The sequence below is a fragment of the Parus major genome, chromosome 1, assembly GCF_001522545.3.
Source record: "Parus major isolate Abel chromosome 1, Parus_major1.1, whole genome shotgun sequence".
In the NCBI taxonomy this organism is placed as follows: domain Eukaryota; kingdom Metazoa; phylum Chordata; class Aves; order Passeriformes; family Paridae; genus Parus; species Parus major.
Window position 1 is genome coordinate 84,084,556 of NC_031768.1, and position 20,825 is coordinate 84,105,380.

The 20,825-nt window shown below is 41.1% G+C and overlaps 1 protein-coding gene across 7 annotated transcripts in view; it reads left to right on the forward strand.

Annotated features, from left to right (window-relative positions):
* The window catches only part of TENM4 (teneurin transmembrane protein 4), a 591,710-nt gene that overhangs the window by 478,307 nt on the left and 92,578 nt on the right, over positions 1-20,825 (forward strand). For all 7 annotated transcript variants that reach the window (XM_015638720.3, XM_015638758.3, XM_015638767.3 and 4 more), the window contains 2 exons: positions 5,722-5,868; positions 20,375-20,591. In XM_015638720.3, the coding sequence (XP_015494206.1) occupies positions 5,722-5,868; positions 20,375-20,591 (364 nt within the window). The remainder of the gene's footprint in view (positions 1-5,721; positions 5,869-20,374; positions 20,592-20,825) is intronic.

Below are 20,825 nucleotides of genomic sequence, written 5' to 3' on the forward strand. Positions count from 1 at the left end.
GCAAATAAGCATTAAGGGCATAGAAGAGACGAAAAATCAACCTGCAGAGCCTGGCAAGGAACCTTCAGTACTGATTTGCCCATTCAGTGGCCCAGTTTTTTTAACTAAGTCTTCTGTAGCTGTCATTTTTCCTCTATATAGCTTTTGGACTCACCTTTATGCCCAGTAATAAAAACACATTATATTTAGTGAGTATTTCAGTTGGTAACAGGTTAAGCAACATACTGAGAATAAAAGATTGTCTCTTGCTATGCATGGCTGCTTTTGGAAAGATTAGCAATAGCTGAAACATTAAAAGTACATGGTTTTTTACTTGGCTAACTGCATGGTGTGCATTTTTCAAAACTAAATTACTCATGCCCTTTTGGCTTTCTTAATTATTAACATCTTTCTGGTTGAAATCCCTTCCCAGTAATCCTCTGTTGTCAAAGGGTGAGCCTGATTTACTGCTGAATCTTTCCTACAGCTTTACAATCAACCAGTCAGAGAAGATGTAGAATTGTTCCTAAATGGAAGGGCAAGTTTCAATAGCAAACATCAGCATAATTAAACCAAGAAGCTCTAACTTGACTCAGAGCAGAGTCTTCTAAACTAAGGCCTAATTAACACTGGTAATGCTTAAAATGAGAAGAGGTGCCTATTATTTTTATAGTAATTAAAAGAGGTGATGATTTTAGAGAGAGCTTCTCCATTCAGAATGTCATTGGATCTGATGGTACATCAGATTAATTTCTATTACTGAATATCAATTCTTACTCTTCAAAAATAATCATTAACCACATTAACACTGTAGTGATGCATATATAAACAGCTAGTTTGAATTTTAAAGTTGCTGAACAGCATTAGAATTCAGGGGTGGCTGCAAGGGCTGCTTCTGAAGCGTGAGAGCAAATGAGAACCCAAGGTCTGACCGAAGCCAGTTCCCTCATTTGTACAGTTACAAGTGTAGAAGCTCTGGTCAGTAACTTCTTCATCTTCCTATAAGAGGATGTATCTGATTAAGGATTTCTGGATTCCCATAACCACTGAATAGCATGGTGGTAGTTTCAGAGTTGGGTTGGTTCTGGGACATTTTACCAAGCATTTGTAGTTTGCAGGGATCAGCTGATGCTTTGCTTCTCACCTTTAGTCTTAGAGAAGCTTTTACAGGTCTCAAAGCGGTTGTTGTTCTCTCAGCCTTCAGGTATTTGTATCTTCACAACCATGTCCTACTTGTACCAGAGCTCAACTGCTGTCTGTGAGGCTTGGTAAGAACATCCATCAGTGCATTCCTACTGACAGTGAAGAAAAGATAATAAATAGCCTTTTCTTCTAAGTCTTGTCTCAAGTGGTGGTGAGGTTTGCCTTGAAGAAAAGTACCAGTAGATGTTGCTTATAATTGAACTAATTAGAGAAACCTTTAATTGTACAGATCATTAAGAGCAGATTATTTTACCAACAGTCATACAAATTGCAGGATAACTTCTGGTGACAGTCTCCTTTGACTATGATGGTCTTCGCTTCTCTGTTTCAAAATTATCCCACTTTTTATATTGTTTCCCTGGTCTGTTCTCTCACTTGCATGGCAGACCTGCCATGTTTGTGAAAGCCCTCCACAAACTTTCAGCAGCACTTACATGTACTCAAGTTTCACATAAAGAGTTTCCTCCCCCTTTTCTGAAAAAATCCTATTCATGTATTTAATTCTCTTAGTCACCCAAGTACAGTTAACACCACAAGCAGGAATAATGGATCATTGGTGACTTCTAGCTATGAGAAATCAGAGCTGCAAGATTATGGTGGTGTAAATCTCTGAGGATTAAGCCATCCTGCTGTGGTGACATTCAGAAGCAATTCAGAAAGAAGATGATCTCTTTGCTTTATTCCCCAGCATGGGGGAAAGGAGAGGATAAAGTTTATTTTGTATCGTCTTTTCATCAAGTGCTTTGAAGTGCACTGTTTGTGGAATGAGGAATATTATACCATCCTATCTGTGTAGTGTAAGTGATGGTCAGCTCTCTGTGCAGTGAATCAGTTCAGAAATGGTAGTACTTATAGGTCCGTTCTCCTAGATATATTGGCTTACACATCTCTGTTGTCTTCGAACTTTCTGAAGTTCCAAGTCCTTTAACACCTGCTGGTTTGGGTTTTTTTTTTCCTTTAAATGGTTTACTTTCTCTATGCATCTTAAAAAGGCCTCCTCTCCTATCAAACCAAGATACTAGAAGGGTTCAGTTTCATCCTCACAGCACTGGAATTTTAGTGAACCTTGTAATTTAATGGTAAATTAAACTTCTATGTTCCTAAAACCATAAAGAACCATTTGTCATCAGGAAACAGTTCTTCTGGCTCCTTGGAGAAGCTTTATCTACTAGGGACCAGAGATTACATTCTCCTTTGTGGGAAGGGACAAACTTACTTTCTAGACTTAAAGGGTGCCAAGACAGTGGAGTATAAAATTGCAGGTAGGAGTTCCCCTAGTTTAGATCCTTTAGGTATCTAAAGATGCTTATCTCTCATCTGTGCACCCTGGATTCCCATAGTACTCAAGAAGAGGAATAGATATTTTGGGAAGGCATAATCTTATGAGATACTCTCACATCTCCTGACCAATGCTTTTCCTCTTCTTGTCCTCTTTCTGAAATGCTTGACGTACTTTCTCAGGGTCCAGATCAAGAAGATTTCAGAGTAAATCCTGAGAGTCCATTCAGATACTCTCAAGCATGTTTCATATAGACAATGCAAAATTCAAACACATAGTATTGAAAGGGGTCTCCTCAGTAAAGTCTAGTCTTCTGCTGGCAAGGGCAACCTTGTTGTGTAAAATTTTATATAAATTTACCAAGCTCTATGGTTAAGTAACTGAAGAATCTTCTCCTTAACATTCCCACAGGGAGGCTGTTCCAGAGCTTCATTCCTTTGATCCTTGCAAATGATTTTTTTTTCTATCTTCCAGTCAGATTTTATTCATTCTTGGTTAATGTCCATTTGTTCTTGTGCCAGCATTATTCTCTTTACATTAAATAGCTTTTAAGAAGTTTTTCCTTCTCAATGTTTATGTGTTTCATGAACTTGTGGAAAAAAATTCATAGTCTTTTCAGTTACTCTTGTTCAAATCAAGCTCTTCCCATTTCCTCAAATGCCAAGGTGTTTCATCCAAACTATGTCATCTGTTTTCTGCCACCCCAAATTTCCTTTTTCCTAAGCCTGGGAGAGTAGAGCATGTGCAGTTCTGTATGAGCTCCTCGTCTTTATAGATACATTAGTTTTCCCTTACCTTTCCTGGGCACTTATCACATGAGATGAGAACATGGTGTCTTCAATTTCATTCAAGTCTTTCTGGTTCTCACTTCACTCCTGTCCAGGTCAACAGTACTGCACCTTTGTTCTGCCCTGTCTCTGCAACTGTAGGGCAGAACCTTTTTAGCAAAGGTTTTAAAGAGTCTGAGGAGTAAAAACAAGAGGAGTGCTCAGTGGTGATGCAACAGCCAAGCTCTAATGGAGCCATCCAGTATACGCATAAAGCAAGATTTCTTCAGAGGCTTTTCATCTAGACAAATTAAAGCAATGGCACAGGTTGCCCAGGGAAGATGTGGATATCCCATTGCTTGAAGTCAGGGCCAGATTGGATGGGGCTTTGAGCAACCTGGTCTAGTGGAAGGTGTCCCTGGCCGTGGCAGGGAGATTGGAACAGGATGACCATTAAGGTCCATTCTAACCCAAACCATTCTATGATTCTATGATTTTTAGAGAGGGAGAAAAAACTCCTGTCTCAACTGTCAGGATGGCCCCATCCAAACCTGATTTATCTACTCCAAAATGGGATTATCTGCCTAGCCAAGTAATTTTAGGAGGTTTTTTAATACACTTCTTCCTTTTTCATTCTCAAAATGGCTGAACGCTTTCAGTTTGTACTGAAAATAAGTAAAACGATCAAACATATAAATTATAATACCATGGAAAATTTTTGATTAAATGGTTAAAAGTTTGACATTGTTGTAAGTAACTGAAGGTAGGATATTAAAATGAAGAATTACAAGTAGTCTTGCCTATAAATAGCTCTTCTGTAGTATATAAATATTAATACCAAAATACACAACAGGATGTTCACACATACACACACACATTATTTGCTGCATCCCAGAGTACACATTTTTAAAGACTGAAATGCAACAAATTTGTTTCTAAAGGAAATTTTATTTTAAGATCCTTCTAAAGGACTTCTCCTTACCACCTTTGTTCCTTTTTCCATTTGGTCCCTGTAAATCAGTCACTTGTTAAAAAAACAGTCCGAAAAAATGTTTGTTTTTTTCTGTTCACTGAGAAAGGTTCTGTGAACTTCAAAAGCTCCCTGAGATACAAATTTTTGTTTTAAAGGCGTTTCTAAACCCCATTTTTTCCCCAGTGCAGGACACACTATGACATGGGATGCTCCAGATGGGGTCCCAGCTCTGCCTTGGCGAGACATTCAAACATCATATGGTCAAACAGGTGTCAAGACAATGCACACCTTTTCACTGTCCTTTAGCACAGGATAGGTCTGTGTCATCCACATAGGTTCACAAACCTGTCTTGCAAAGCTGAGGACCTTAAAAAACACAGACTGTGTGGCAGGATAGCACTACACACATATAAATAGAGAAAGCATTAAAACAGGACTCAGGAAGACTGAATTGTGTCCCAGGTGTAATCAGTCCTGCTGAGTGACCTTCACAGTCACTTCAGTCCCTTGTACTTCAGTTTCCTAAGCTGTTAAGTGTCTCTTACATTTCTGACAGATTGGTGGTAAAGATTTTTGAGCTCTGCAGGTAAAAAGCCCCCAGAAGGGTTTCAGCTAAGCAGCCTCCTTCACACCACTGCTTACTGTGGAAATTACTCTGCTATTTTCTTGAAGGGGTGGGGTAGGGGGAAGTACAAAAATCTCAGCAGGATGTCATAAGATGAGAAAATCAAACCCTAGTGAGCAGACTGGGAGGTTGGTGTTCATCCTCCCTAAGTAAAATTTATCACCTATAAAATGCCCACCTCTGTGCTGTGCTCTCTTTAGTCACTGGGGAGAAATGGATGTTTCCAGAGCATGCTTTAGCTCATCACCATTAGCATCAAACCCACATGAGAAGACTTCTGCCCTGGGACAGTCTGTTTCTCTGCTGACTACAGAGAATTGAAGATATCTCAGTTATAGATTAATTTGAACCGGATGAGATGAATCCCTCCCAAAATTATTACAGTAAAGAAACTGTATGTCTTCCAAATATTTTCTGCCTTTCTCATTCCAGCTGGTTTTGAATGCTTACCAGTCTGAGATCTCAGTATTCCTGAAAGCCAGCTGCTTCATCCTGCTGGGTGTTGGGAACTTTAACCCCAAATGCAACTTAGGTAACCCCAAGTACTAGTCTTACATAGCAAATATTTTGAGAGGCTCAGAGGGCAATGTGTTGCCTTGCTTTTACAGCCAATGAAGCAGGAGTATCTCAGTGCCTCCCTGAAACTCACCATTCCCTCAGGGCAGTGAGTGAGGTTATGCTGTGAGGACCTCCTGGGAGAGCCAGAAGCAGCTGCTCACTGAGTGGTCATCACCATCCTGACACCAAAGAGGGTTCATTCCAGGTGGGAAGACACCAAGTGGGAGTGGAGAAATAAACTGAAGGCAAAAGGAAAAAGCTGTTTAATGAGGCCCTTTCCAGGCTGTGTTGCTTTGTGTTTCGAGTGCATTTGAACGTGTGGCTGTTTGCCTTGCAGAGGGATGCCCTGGCTTGTGCAACGGCAACGGCAGATGCACTCTGGACATGAACGGCTGGCACTGCGTCTGCCAGCTGGGCTGGAGAGGAGCAGGCTGTGACACTTCCATGGAGACGGCATGCGGCGATGGGAAAGACAACGATGGAGGTAGGACATGAGCACATGTGATATGTCAGGCTTCACAGAGCCTATAAGCCTCTCACAGTGAACAGTCATCTGGGCTTGATTCTGCAGGGCAGATTGTTTTTTGACAGCTGGTGGAGAACAGACAGTGAAATCTGCCAGGCTGACTCAGCCAGAGTGGATTGGAATTCAAATTAAATGGGTTTGGATCTGGGGTGCCAGGGCTGAAGAGGGACATTTGTTTATCTTCAAATCAAGTCCATATAGCACAGAGCAGGAGGAGGCTGTGCACCTGTCCAATCCCTCCACCCTAGCCGAGTGTCTCAGCAGTGACACAATGGGACTACCTCAGACAGCGAACATCCCTGACCGTTCAAACTTTGCCCTCACTGCCTGAGGCTTTCATTAAGGCTCTCCAGTTGGTCACTACTGACTTTGGATGGATATTTTGCAGAAACTTAGAGGCTTGGGTGACTGATCCCCATGCCCAGAAGCCATCCAATCCCCCTTGAACCATGTTTTATTGATTACTGTTCCATATGTAATGATGTCAGGCATGTGAATAATAGCTCTGTGTAATGCAAACTCAATATTCAGAGTTATCTCATTACAAAGGAAACCGTGGTGCAGTGTGAAGGTTTGAATTAGAGAGCAGGAGATGAGATATTAAATTTAAGGCATAAGGGAGACTACATAATTTGTTTTGCTGTCACTCAGCAAAAGGCTTTGTAAACCACAAGTCTGGGCCGGGACCCAGACTGTGAAGTGGAGACTGCATTTTGTAAGCCTCTGTTTTATCATATTCACGAGAACAGTACAGTTAAAAAAAAAAATAATAGCCAAGCCAAGTCTGTGATTATCTGTTTCACAGCAACTGCGATTCTGATTGAATATTTAAAATACTTCTGCACATCTGGCATGGCAAATGGACCAAATAAGCCCTTTAGAAAAGATGGGAAAATTGGAGGACCATACAAAGAGTATACACTATAAAACAAAGATGGCTTTTTACCTCATATGGAACTGAATATCACTGTACTTGTCTTTTCTATTTAGAGCTGACACAGGCCACCAATAAAGGTCATCGCATCAGATGTGTAAAAATATGGTAAATAGACCCAAGGATAGTCCCAGTTTCCATGGAAAAAAATAACCAGCAAAAGCCCTGTGAAATTTTTAGAAAGGGAGAGAGGGAAAGAGTATTCCAGACTAACATATGATATAAATCACAGCTGTATGATATCACAAAGAGCATGATCAGACTCTGAGTATTTCTTTATATCTCCTGATTCAAGGGTTAACCTTTTTACCTGGGTTACCCTCACCTTGAAATGAGCTGCCTTGAAAGCCTGCAAGACAGCAGATGTAGACAGGAGAGACAAAAAGTATTGACAGGTTTGCGAGTTAGTGCACATCAGCAACTTAACTGGCATTTGGTGAACTTTTGTGGAGCAGTGGTGTGTGCAGCAAGAACAGAACAACTGATAGGTTGTAACTTATTGCCTTGTGACAGTTCATTCATGTGTCAGAGCCCACAAATGGGTTGACTTTACTCTTGGTATACTCCAAAAAGAAGTATGTACATGGTGTGCCTTACAGATACAGATACAGATACAGATAATCAGCCATACACTGATTTGCCTTTGATTTGGCTATGTTACTGCTAAGGGCTCTCCTCAGCTGGGAAGTGAAATAGCAGAATACATTTACTTTAGTAACTTCTTTCTGTAGGTTTTAATGGGTCATTTGTATTTGTGAGCTCAAGTTTAGAATTTCAACCCCTGAGAGGTAGGAGCTTCAGCAGTGGTGAGGCACTCCTGCTTTGAAACCTTAGTCCTTATTTTGGCACAAGAATTCAAATATAGGTACAAGGACTCATGACGAAAGGCTGATGCTTGCCTGTTTGCTAGATGTTCTGCTGATTTCTACAGCAAGTGGAGATGTTTGTAGAATATCATAGCATAATTTAGGTTGGCAAGGACCTCCAGCAGTGTTCAGTTCAACCCCGTGTTCAAGGCAATACTGATTACATCAGATTGCTCAAGGCTGTGTCCAGTCAACTCTTGAACACCTCCAAGAATGGAGATCCCACTTCTGGACAACCTGCTCTAGTGTATGACTACCCCTAAAGTAAATATTTTCTCTTTGTATCTAATCATAATATTCCATGTGCCAAATTAATGTTTTTTTGCCTTCTGTCCAACACCATCTGAGATGTCTGAGAGTACCCTAGCTGACTTCTGGTTTCTCCTTCATAATAACTTGGGTGTCTGGTAAAGCATATATATATTTCATGTGTGACAGTTCCCTCTGGATTTCTCAGATATCCAAGGGCAACTCAAATCACACTAGGCAACTGTGTTCAGCAGAACTGAGCCCATTCACCACAAACATTATACCTTGGGAAGCTGCTGTGCTTTGAAGAGCACTGAAGAGGTGTATGCCTGAAGCATCTCCAAAAAACATGTAGTGTGTGGATGAGCACTGTGGTTTCTCCCTCTTCTGGGATTCTGTCACATACATTGGAGTGATGCATGCTCTGGGCTTGAGAAAGGTGGTTTATTTTGGTTCACTGGAAAGGATCCAAATGTGGAATTCACTCATGAATGTTGCCAATGGAAGCTCCTTCATGAAGCTTTAGAAATCAAACAATTGACCTAATCAAATGGATACCATGAGTGGTGAGAAAGAGGTTAGTGAGGCTGTTCACAGTATGGGGAGGTTCACTCTGCCTGAGCTCATACCTGGTTCCTACACTGTGGTGTCAAGTGTCTGCTAATCAAAATCTCTGCAGCCGGAAATTCCTCAGGATAATGGAAGCTGAAGTCAGAAACTTTTTAGTCAGCTCACAGCCTAATCATACCCTGAGGGAGATGGGTGCTAAATTACAGGGTGTGTTCGCCTCTTAAATCTGGAGGCTGTTCAGATAAACAATAACAAGCTGAGCAGGAGTCACTCAGAGAGAGATTTGGTGAAATGTAATCTTTGTTCAGGCTAGTAAAAAGTTGTTTCTGAGCACAGTTCCCTCTCCACACAAAAGTGTCACTTGTGAAAGCTAGCACTTAGGTTTCACACCCAGGTCCACTTTGTTTACAGTTTTAAACACCAAGCCTATCAACTTGAAAGAAGCTGTGGTGAGTAACTGAGAGCAGGTGATTATCCAGTATCAGTTAAGGAAAAACAGTGCAATGACAGAGCTGTAACAATCTGGGTAAAAGGCCAAGATTTGGTACATTTGACCTAAGAGGCCACCTGTATTACAACAAACAGGAGATGCTTCTTTAAAACAAGACGAGAAAAGTGGTTCTTGCCTCACTTCAGCAGAAAATAACCTCTCTAATTCATGGCTGCAAACACTCACTACCTAAGAGTAGGTGTGTTAGGTAGTACCTACGTGTCTCACCCCACACTGAGTGCTCTGTCATATACTTGAAGAATAAGTTTGAAAGTTTAAAAAATCAAGGAAATTATCTTCTGTGACAAGTCCTAAAAGTGGAGTTAATGACGTTTGATAATACCTAGAGAGGAGGCTGGTATTCTGTAGGCTAAATATGGGCTCTGTTGCATTGGTAGACTCCTCTGATAGGAACAGAGCGTACAGGAAAAACTGAGGGGAAGAGAGGATATTCTTAACTAATCTCATGAATATGCTGTTGAACAGCAAAGCTGTGTTACCCATCCTTATTCTGGAGAAATCATCTAACTATTGAGATCCAGAGTTTTCCAGTTCTCCATTTCAATGTCTTCACATGAAGACAAGATCACACTGAGTGAAATCCTGAGAGTACTACAGATGTTAAATTAAATTGCTTATTTGGTCTAAAAGTTCGACACAGTAGCTTTACTTGAGGGCCTTTGTTATTGTTTGAGGCTTTTGCAGAGTAGCCAAGTCTTCCAGGTAGGGTAAAGCTTGCTGGTTCTCTGGGAACTGGAACTGATTCATTCTTCATTTCCTGCTTTAAGCAATTCCAGTACCTGAACAGCTGCTGAACTCTGTCAAACGTGAATCTACTTGTGGAAGGCAATAGTCTTTCTCATATGAAAAATATGTCTGCAATGACAATGTTCACAATTCATTCATTAGAGGTTTCTATTCAGTTGTTGCTGTTCTCCACTGCCTCTTCCAAATTTAAGTACTTCCAAAGGCTAGTGTTAGTGGTTAAGAGATTAGATAGGTAGGTAGGTAGGTAGGTAGGTAGGTAGGTAGACAGACAGACAGATAGATAGATAGATAGATAGATAGATAGATAGATAGATAGATACCCTTCCCAGTCAAATAAGGCTGGCTTGTCATAACATATATTGCACACCAGTACATAAAAGTATAGAAACTTCATTTTTCTTAGCTGTCATCTGGTTAGTGGTCTTCCTCTGGGACTGAGAAAAACAAACCATCCTGTTTTATTTTTCCACAAGAATTTTATTAGCAAAGCTCCTTCCCCTCAGTTTATATCTCATTTAGCCTAGGACAAGCCAAGGGTTCCAATGTATCCATGGACCCATCTTGCTTTTGCAAGTTCAGTCTGTGCTCCACCAGATGATTCCCAGAATCATCAGGTTGCAGGTGGAGCAATTAGTATGCCTTCCTTCCCTTATCCTCCTGGACCAGAACAACTAAAGGTTGCTTTAATCTTCCAACCCTGGAGCAGTGAGCAGGTCATTTCAGGGACAGTGTAATTCAGGAATGGCTTCTCTGAGGCAAATCAGTGCTGTTTGTTTAACTGTACCATAGCCCACTGGCAACCCCACAGTGCCTTGCCCCATTCAAGGATCAGGTAGTGGTTGTAGTAAGGTGGAGACTTACATAATGCTTTGGAACAGCAGGATTTCAAATCTTTGGCAGGAGAAATTTTGGCACAGCATGCTGGCCTTCTTAACACCCATGTGTTCACCGTCTGTCCACTACATGCCAAAGAGTGTTAGAGAGCTGGCAGAATTCTGCTGATTTTTGCAGTGTATAGGGTTACACCTGAAGGTAGTCTCAGGGTTGTAAAGGGAATGGCAAAGAATCCAGGAGAACCCCAGAACACAAATTTTTGTCTTTGTAAATTCTTGAGCCACAGACAAGGTGGTGGGGTGCTTTCTGATACTTCTTTTTCTTCTTGCCCTCGTGACATGGGCTTCAATAGCATGAGAAGATTGTCTTCTGTGGGTGTGGTGTGTGAGCTGTTGGCCTCCTCAAAACCACAAAAATTATGTAATAATATGCTGGCTACACACCTGGGAAATGCACCTGAGAAAACAATCATCATAAATTAGCATTTACCATCACAGATAGATTCAGTCAAACAACAGGGTTGTCTTGGAGGAGCCACAAAGCACTGCTAGAAGTATGAGAAAGTCTGCTGTAGCTGAAAGATTGGATAGCTGGTATAAGTTGTTAGAAATCACCCAGCCTTTCTTTCTCTGTTTCTTGGTGACTATTAATTGACTTCTCAAAAAAAAAAATGACGAGTTCACATTTTCAGGTTTCAGGTCTTTACCGATTTTGTGTTGGATGGTAACACATGGGTGTCACCTGTGGCTAGTTGTTGGCAGCAAGGCTGGCAGGAGGGCAGTGTTAACCCAGGAATTCCTGTGTCCCAGAGCAGGTGTTGATTGTGCCATTGGAGAGAATGATGTATTGTGAACTGGGGGTCTAGCAGTGCCTTGTCTGACCTTGGGAGAGCTCCTGGTGTTTTCAAGGAGTCCTTAATAAAATGCCTTTGATTAATAGATTCAGAAAGAAGCTATGAAAGTGCTCTCTGTGTTGAAGGAAACCTACCACTGTCTGCTGAAATGAGGGATCTAATTTATTAGAAGGAGGCACTGCTGGTACACAAAAAGTAACAAAAGATGACATGAACCAGCTTCAGAAAAAAACAGATTTGACACTTATTTCACAAAGCATTTCTGCACCTCAAAAGGTACTTAAACAGAGTTTGAGCACCAGTGTTTAAAGCAGAAGTTCAGGAAATCTCTACCAGACCTACTTTAGCATCTGAGGCAAACTGTTGCGACTTCTGTGAGGCAGAAAGTCCCCTTAGAATCCTAAGGTTTTGTGTCAACTGTGCTCAACATGCATAGAGTGTATGGCCACTATCCTCTTGACCAGGGTTTGAGAAACATGCCAATATCTGAGTTATATGAGACCACTTTCCAAGCTGCTCTCAGATGATTGCTTAAATTGGCTTGGATTCAGTCAGAATATGTTAGGGTGAACTTTTCAGCAGCAGCTTAACACTTGCAGCACTTGCCAGGAAAGTGAGAGACCTTTGTGACAAGGATCTCTCAGCTGTTGAGGGTGTGAAACCACTGTTCCCACCAAAAGATTGCTGAGTTCTGAGTTCCTTTTGCTCAGAGGAATCACTTTTGAGAGATGCTTTGCCTCCTGAAAGAGGTAGTTTCACGTATTCTATTGCACGATAACTTATCAGGTTAAGCAACTTGTGCTTCCTGCCCTGTCCAAATGCCAGTCAAAGAATCACAGAATATCCTGAGCTGGTCTCACAAGGATCATCGAGTCCCAACTCCTGGCCCTGCCCAGAATAACCCACTCTGTCAGGTTTGCTGCTGTGACCACTTCCCTGGGGAGCCTGTTCCAGTGCCCAGCTACCCTCTGGGTAAAGAACCCTTTCCTAATAGCCAGCCTAAATTTTACCTGACACAGCTTCATGCCATTCACTCAGGTCCTATCACTCTTCACCACAGAGAAGAGATCAGTGCCTGCCCCTCCCCTTCCAGAAGAAGCTTCAAACCATGATGAGGTCTTGCCTCAGTCTCTTCCAGGCTGAACAAGCCAAGTGCCCTCAGGCACATCTCATATGGCATCCCATCCAGAGCCTTCACATTCCTCATAGCCCTCCTTTGGACACTCTCTTATAGAGAGTGTCCAAAGCTTAATACCTTTCTTATACTGTAGTGCCCAAACTGCACACAGGCCTTGAGGTGTGGCTGCCCCAGTGCAGAGCAGAGCTGGACAATCCCCTCCCTTGCCCAGCTGATGATGTTGTGCCTGATGCACCCCAGGACACAGTCTCTCACATGCCTTGCTCAGCTTCATGCAATTCCCTCAAATCCTAGGTTGCTTGGTTTCTATGCTGCTTTGCTGGCTGTTAAAAATCTGCCTGGAGAAAGGAAGAAGCCCATGCTGCATCAACTGTATTCTGCAGAGCAGTGATGAGTTGTGGGATGCTGTGAACTTGTAGATTCTAAACACATTATTACAGCTCTGGTTTATGCCAGATAGTGGTGATTATAATGTGTTTTCTGTCATTTCCTCCTTCCACTTCCCTTCTTTTTCTATTCAGATGGGGTTTTTTTAAGAATGTAGCTCTGGATTAGGATGTACATTTTTGCAGAGTATTTCTGAAGTGACTACCCCCACAGAGGCTCTGCACAAGAGCCCAAGAAGCTCTGTAATTCAAATACTTGACTGCTATTACATATGACTGTGCTATTTCAAATTTGCAAACAAGTGTTGAACACTTAGAGAAAGATGTGAGGGCAATTCCTTTCTCAGCCAGCCAGCAATCTAATTTAGCCAGGATACAGACAGTGAGAAGCTTATTCAGGTGAGATCAAAACAGAGCAGGTGGGATAGAAGAAGCAGAGAGAATATGAATAGCTAATGGGGTCACAGGGAGTTGACAGTCACATTGCCACTGTTCCTTGCAATTGTGTTTTGTTTCCCTTTTACTCATTAAAGGGGAGCCAAAAGATGCAACTCTTGTTGACTAAGTACAGTTTCTCTCTGCAAAGCACTGGAGTAAATCCCATTTATTCCTCATATACAGTTCTAGTAAATTGAGTGTCAGTCCTCAACTCATCGTTATTCCTGTAAAACCTTTATCAGCACAAACATCCACATGAGCAATAACTTCTTCTGCAAAAGTAATGAGCCATTCCTTTAGACCCTTCCTCTAAACCAGAGTTTAGGTTAGAACTGAAAGGGTAAAACCTGATTTGCTCAAGGGTAAGACTAAGACTTTGGTATCTTTACCTTTGAGCACTTACATTTAAAACTTTTCCCACCCAAACTCTCCCACTAATTCATCCAAAAGCATCACAGGACAAGACAGTGTCCCCACAAAAAGTGATAATGTTGCCTGATGAATGGCACAGAAAGGGAACTGAAAGATAAGAACTGAATGAGGTGAGAGACATGATTATTTGTATAATCAGTGCATTTTATGCTTTTGTTGCCAGTGGAAATACTCCCATGGGAGACAATGGGGTTTTATTGGTTTTACTTCCTAGTTTTGCTTTGCCTAATACAGTTTCTCATAGAGGCTCATCCCACTGCAATCAGTAACAAAAAGTGTCATGGTCTTTAGCAGGAGCAATCCTTGAGTTTGTCATGTATGCTGTCCCAGATTCACCCTAATCAGGCTCCTTAAACTCATCGCCCTCTGCCTGCCTGCCTGCTTGGGGTTCCCACAGTGGTCATGGTTCACAGAATGCTCCCTGTGTACAAACAGACCCATCCCTACCCATGGCCTGCCTGTTCCAGCCTGACACTTGACATGCAGCACCTGTCAAAGTCTGCTTAAATGCATAATAATACCTCTGGCTGTAGGTTATTTGCATTCTGTTGGTGATGTTAGCATGGCTGCATTTTGTTGCAGCATCCATAACTCTATAGAAATGCTCAATTATTCAGTCTCAGGCAGTTAAGACACTGCCCATTAAATCAGCCAACACAATTGTGGGGCCATGAAAAGTCACAGCTGATTTGAAATTTTATTAGCTCTCAGCTGATCTTGTTTACTATAGAAGCAGTGTCTCAAAATCAGCCCTTTGGTTCTGTACAAAGCTCTAATCCTTGACACCTTTTGGGTGCTGTGTGGCACTGAGTGAGGAACTTGGAAGCAGACTTCACAGGACACAAAGGAGAAATGAGACTGCTGTGGGATTTGTGAGCACCTTGCAGCCAGCAAGTGCAGCAACACCTCAAGGAAGACAAGGACAGCAAGTAGCCCCATTGCTGCTGAAGAGTAATTATTTTGCAGGAATTTCAAAATTTTTGGTTGGTTTGGTTGGATGTATTTTTTTGCATGCATCATATATAGACAAATGTCATAAAGGACATAATTTTCAGAAGTGATGGGTCATGAGCAGTGTTTGAAAGCCAAGTAATTTTAGCTCCTCTTAAATTTGGTATCCAGGTGACTATTTGTGGAAGGCAGTTCTGATATGGAGTATCTCATGGAATTCCTGAATAAGGTCATCATTTCCATGTGTTGCCATTATCTAGTGTAGCTCTCTCAGTAGTTACAGTGTTTCAAATCAGTTAAAATCAGGTGTTCTCCAGCTGGTATTATGCAAATGTTACACTCATTAGGCCAAAGTCCTGCTCCAAGAGGACACCTTTGGAGTTCAGCCCCTTCCATGAAACAACACTCCCACGGAGAAAAAGCTGTACACTGCAGATGCAAAACTTTAATAAGAATTGTGTTTTTTTCATTGGGTTGTGCTGACACTTCAGAGCCCTTTGGGACTGGAACAGATGTTTTGTGAACAAAAAAAATAAAAAGACAGTCTCTGCTCCCAGGGAGTTTACAGTCTAAAGCAGTGTTTTGAAGAGCTCACTAACAGGATTGGTGGATTTTCAACCTTTAAGGGAGTCAAAACATCTTTCTAAAAAAAAAAAATGCAGCTCTGTCCACAAGATATGAGCTAGATGAGCCATCCCAAAGTAAAACTCATTGTCTGGTGATATACAGAGTGCAGATTACCTGATAAAAGTGGTCTTGGTCCCCTAAAATACAATGTTGGCTGAATAAATGGGAGCTGCTTTATCCTCAGTGGCAGAAAAGGAAGGATTTCTGCTGAGCCCAGTTCATTCTCCTTCATGTCCCTCTCTGAAGGGAACGAGTCAGGGCTCACAAGATGACCTGCAGAGGTGCCATCCACTCTGATTTACTCTGCGATTACATAAATCTTAGTGAAAGATGCAAACCACTGAACATATTATTTACCAGATGTGACAATGTCCTGCCAATGGCTCACTTTTCACAACTATAGTGGTTTGATTCATCCCATGGTATCTCTAAGATTGCAAAAAGGTATTTATTTCATGGCTTCATGCAAAAGAAATGGGACAAAAAAGTTTGGGTTTCATTTTAGAAAGACTGTCAGAGGACATGTATGTATATATAGTATGCATAAATGGTCTCAAAGATGTAAAATTCCTATTGCATGGAAATAAGAAGGAACACAAGAGATGTCTTAAAATCTGGCTTAGTGACAAGTCTCTGAATTAATTTGTTAATTGGAAGGAATCCATGATTGAAGATGTTTCTATAGGGATCCCTTGGAACTAGTTGTTGTATCCAGCCCTACTAAACATTTTCATTATTGTCTTAGAATGTAGTTTACTTCTCTCCTGGTAAAATTTTCGGGTCACCTAAAGCTTGATATGGTGGTAAGTAATGTACCCAGATCATTTTGACACAGAGTGATCTGACTCACATCACTGCAAGGTCACAATCAAACAAAATATATCATAATGCAGCAAAATGTAAAATAGCCCTGGGAACAAAGAAAGGATGTTATACTGGAATGTTGAGAGATGCTTGAGAAGCAATGACTCAGAACAGGATTTTGAGGTCACTGGAGGTAATTGTCTCAACATGAGTTCTCAGTGCAAGGCTTTTGCACCTTCACCTCTCTGAACCTTAGAAGTATAGACGCCCAAAAACTCTTTGGAGAAGAGGAAGTGGGCTCTTTGCTGTGCCTGATATTGCTGACGTGGTGCTGTGTCCAGTGTTGGTGTTGACACATAACAGATGTGAAATTACTGGAAAGAGATCAAAGGATGTCATACACCAAAAAGTCCAGTGGATGGGAAACAAACCTTAAAATGGGAATTTTATTTTTCCTCAGCTGTTCAGAGAAAAGATTTGGAATGGATTATTGTTCTGAGTGGAGGTACTTGCACATGGAAAAGACATCAGAGCATGCAGGGCAGAAGGAACTATTGGTAACTTTATGGACAAAGGCCAAACAAGATCAGTCGTGGGATACTGGAGTTAGACAAATCCAACCTTGAAATAAGACACAGTTCCCTAGCAGTAATTAAGCATTTCAGAAGCTTACTGGAGGAAGTGGTTGACTCACTATAATCAGCCCTCTTTGGTATATATTTTTTTTCTAAAACACAGGCTTTAATCCAGTTCTGGGTGGGAAAAAATATAAACAGCCTATGGATTACAGAGGTCAGACAAGCTGATCATAGCAGCCTTAAAACATACAAATTGCAGTATGCAAGACTTTAAACTTCTCACAGAGATAATTCAGCAACACATTTGTTCTCTACTCTGAAGTGCCATGGTCATTTTACAGTTATATTTAAGGGAGTCGTCACTTTTTAAAACCAAGAGCTGAATAAAGGCGTCCATAACTAACAGTAACTGAACTTACTGTACAGCCTACCTGTGCTCTGGAGCTACTGCAGTTAGGAATCCACATGCAGGTCATGGATCTCTGTGGCATTGCTGCTGCAAAACTTGGGGTGCAGAAGGCATTGATTCCAGTTTATCACCCCCTGTCTCTGAAAAATTTGCAGTAATTTCTAATGAAAATTCACATTTATGCTTTATGGATTTCAAAGGTGTTTTGTATTACAGCTTCATATTCTTTTTGTTGAATCAGACAGTTAAAGCCAGAGGTACATTTAGTTCTGATTTTTTTTTTTTTCATTAATCCATGCAGTCCCCTGAACACCTTGCTCTTCATGTGTCAGGAGCTTCTTGCAAATGTCACTTTATCCTCACTCTTCTGATGGGTGAGAGATATCAGGGCATGAGAAGTCATAGTTGTGTACACTGTCATTATATCTCTTGGCAGTTCAAGTAGGGAACCACTTGGATGACTTTGGATGGTACAACAAAAAAAACAAGAAAACAGTATGCACATGGAGACATCGCTACTTAGGATCTGGTTTGTAGATTAACTCTTGCTGTTCTGCATGACTCAGACAAAAATAGCCATTACATTTCCTAAGCTAAAGAAATGCTTTGTCCTGAAACTGCTCCCTCTTGGTATTAGAGGGAGTTGAGTAGCTAAATGCCATTTCAGCCCTCAAGTGCCTTCATGAATTTAGGACATCAGTGACAAACCTCTCTGGTGTAGTTATCCTCAATTTATTCCATATAGATCCAAAACACATTAGTTGAAAGGCTTATCTGCAGATGAGTCCTTATCATTCTCACCTGTTCAAAACATTGTCCTCTGTATCTATTCTTCAAACATTTATCAACAGTTTCCTACAAAGACAACATTCTCTTGCTGTCTTGCAGCTTCAGGCCCCAAAACACATTTCTGATGCCTAGAAAAAAGACAGGTTAATGAAGAGGTATGGTACAGCTGGTTTGCCATCCTTTCAGCCAAGTGTTTGTAGCCTTAGAAAACATTATTAATGTGTGGGAGAAAAAGACAACAGTTTATCTTGCTTGAAACTGTAGTCAATATAGTAACAAGGCTGGTTTGTTGTTTCTTTTTATTTTTTTAGTAGGTAGCTGTGGCTAAGCCTGTTAGATCTAAGCAGGTCTGCATCCTGTGAACCTTCTCTCAAATTCCATCTGAGATTTGACCTTCCAGATTCCTACTTATCTAATCATCTACAGCAAGTAATTTTTTTTAATGGGCAAAGAAATTCTAATTAGTTCTTTTCCATTATCACTAGTTATCAAGAGAAAAGGCCAATGGGTAGGTTTAGTGTACAAGACAAAATTTTTTTGTGGCAATTTTGTAAGGAGTTATAAAGATGTAGAGATGTTAGGACAGACAGAGATAAGGGTAACAGATGGGATTTTCCAAAGCACTTTTACTGGCCTAACAGTGCTCCCATTATCATTAATGGCAAGTGCAGAGCACTTGTGAAATGACCCAGTGTGTGTCAGTGTGTGTGTGTGTGTACACAGAGCAGGGACTCATTGTCTTTGACCTGCTTGGACACTCAAAGCTCTGGGAACCCTGACCAGCTTGTTGAGATTTCTGTGAGTGAGTAACCACATGAAATGATGATGCCAGTGATATTTTAAACACTAAACTATTCTAAGATGGGAACAGGTATAACTCAACAGAATCCAAGTCCATGATGTGTTAGCAATCTTAAGTACTAGAACAATAAAAGATCAGATTTCACCCTATTTATATTACAGTAAATACCAAGTAATGCAAATAACATTAGTGAAAAGACTTCTAATTCATACTGGTAAAACTGGGACAAAACTGAAGTTCACAAACAGTAATAACAACAAAATGTCATGTTTTGATTTACTGTTTCTTTGAGATAAAAAATCCATTATCCTGAAAACTAAAGATTTCATCCCACTTCAGGAGGGCACTACCTTTCAGGACAGTGTTGCTCTCCAGGTGTGTTCATTTCTTGCCTCTCTGCTGGGAGCCGTTAGTAGGATGCTTGCTGTAAAGGTGGTTTCTGTGATATATGAAGCTCCCAGCAGCTACACAGAGACCAACCACTCATTTCACATAGGTCTGTGAACAGCCATCACATGGTAGTAATTTTCATTCACTGTCAAACTGTCTTGCTTGAACTGATGAGTTGGAAGTGAAGGGCTCCATATCCCATTACCCCAGAACAAAAACATCCAGTTCCCTTATCTGATTTAAAGATCTGTCTCTACTACATGCTAACAACTTTTATTGCTAAATGCGATGCTTCATCAAGCCTCTTTTGAGCTTTTTTTGGTATTTCTTTTCCTGTCACTGCTTTTCACCGTGTTGCTTGCAATGAGCAGTGGCATCTCTAAATTAAATAGGGGGATGTTGCTATGGCTGTGGTGGGGGAAGTGGTACTGTCTGTGCATTTGATGGCTTGACAGATATGCAAGCCCTCATTTTACTGAAGTATGCTCAGCAAGTCTTTTCATGTGTGTGCACTGCTATTATTGTTGTTACTATTAATTTAATGTTGCTGAAGGTGCAAAGATTTATATCCTGAGAGTTTGAGGTCATCTGTTACTCTGTCTTGGTATCAAATCAATGTGACCAAGGTCAAAAGAGTTCAAACCTTCCCAGAAAAATCTCCTTTACTTTCTACTCTATTTTACCAAGTTATATGTATAGGTCTCTCTGCAGCCGTGGTAGATACCGTGACTTTATTCACTATTTAGTCCTGCTGAAAGTAAACCTCATAGCTTTGGTGTGATGCAGTGTCTGTGATTTTCACAAGGATCAGGGGCAGGGTACAGAAGATGTCTATTTTGGCAAAAAAACCCCACAACAATCTTTGGGGGCTCTGGAGTCACCCAGATGACTGAGTTCTGGAATGGTGCATCCCAGGATCAATCTAAAATATGCTTTTTTGAGGGCCTCATCTAATAGATGAGTTTTCACATATTTTTACTACTACATATTTTTGTTACGTGTTAATGTGTATTTTAGGTTCTTTTATTGTGACTTTAAGTGAACATGCCTTACTCAATGTAGATAAAAATCCGCATTTCTTTCTGTGCTCTTGCACCCTGAAGTCTTCAGCACTCCATATTTCCATTGCTCTAAAATGTTCCTTACCCTTCTGTAGATGGCCTGGTGGATTGCATGGACCCTGACTGCTGCTTGCAGCCACTGTGCCACGTTAATGCTCTGTGCCTGGGCTCCCCGGACCCCTTGGATATCATCCAGGAGACACAAGCCCCTGTCTCCCAGCAGAGCTTGCATTCCTTCTATGATCGAATCAAGTTCCTGATTGGCAAGGACAGCACTCACGTCATCCCAGGGGATAATCCTTTTGAAGGCAGGTAAGTGAATTTTGGGGTTGATTCAGTAAGTGGTAAAACATAAGCCACTTGGACATTTTAAGATGTGGAAGGGCAGCAAGATGCAGAATAATGGAAATTGTTTAAGTGAAGTAGATACTTGAAGAAATTTGTAGTTGATGTAGTTCTGCTGTCTCACCTACAATTTCCTGCCAGCCAGTAAGGAAAGATGCTTCTCTCCCAACACATAGGAGCAGTTGCATGTTTTCTCACTTT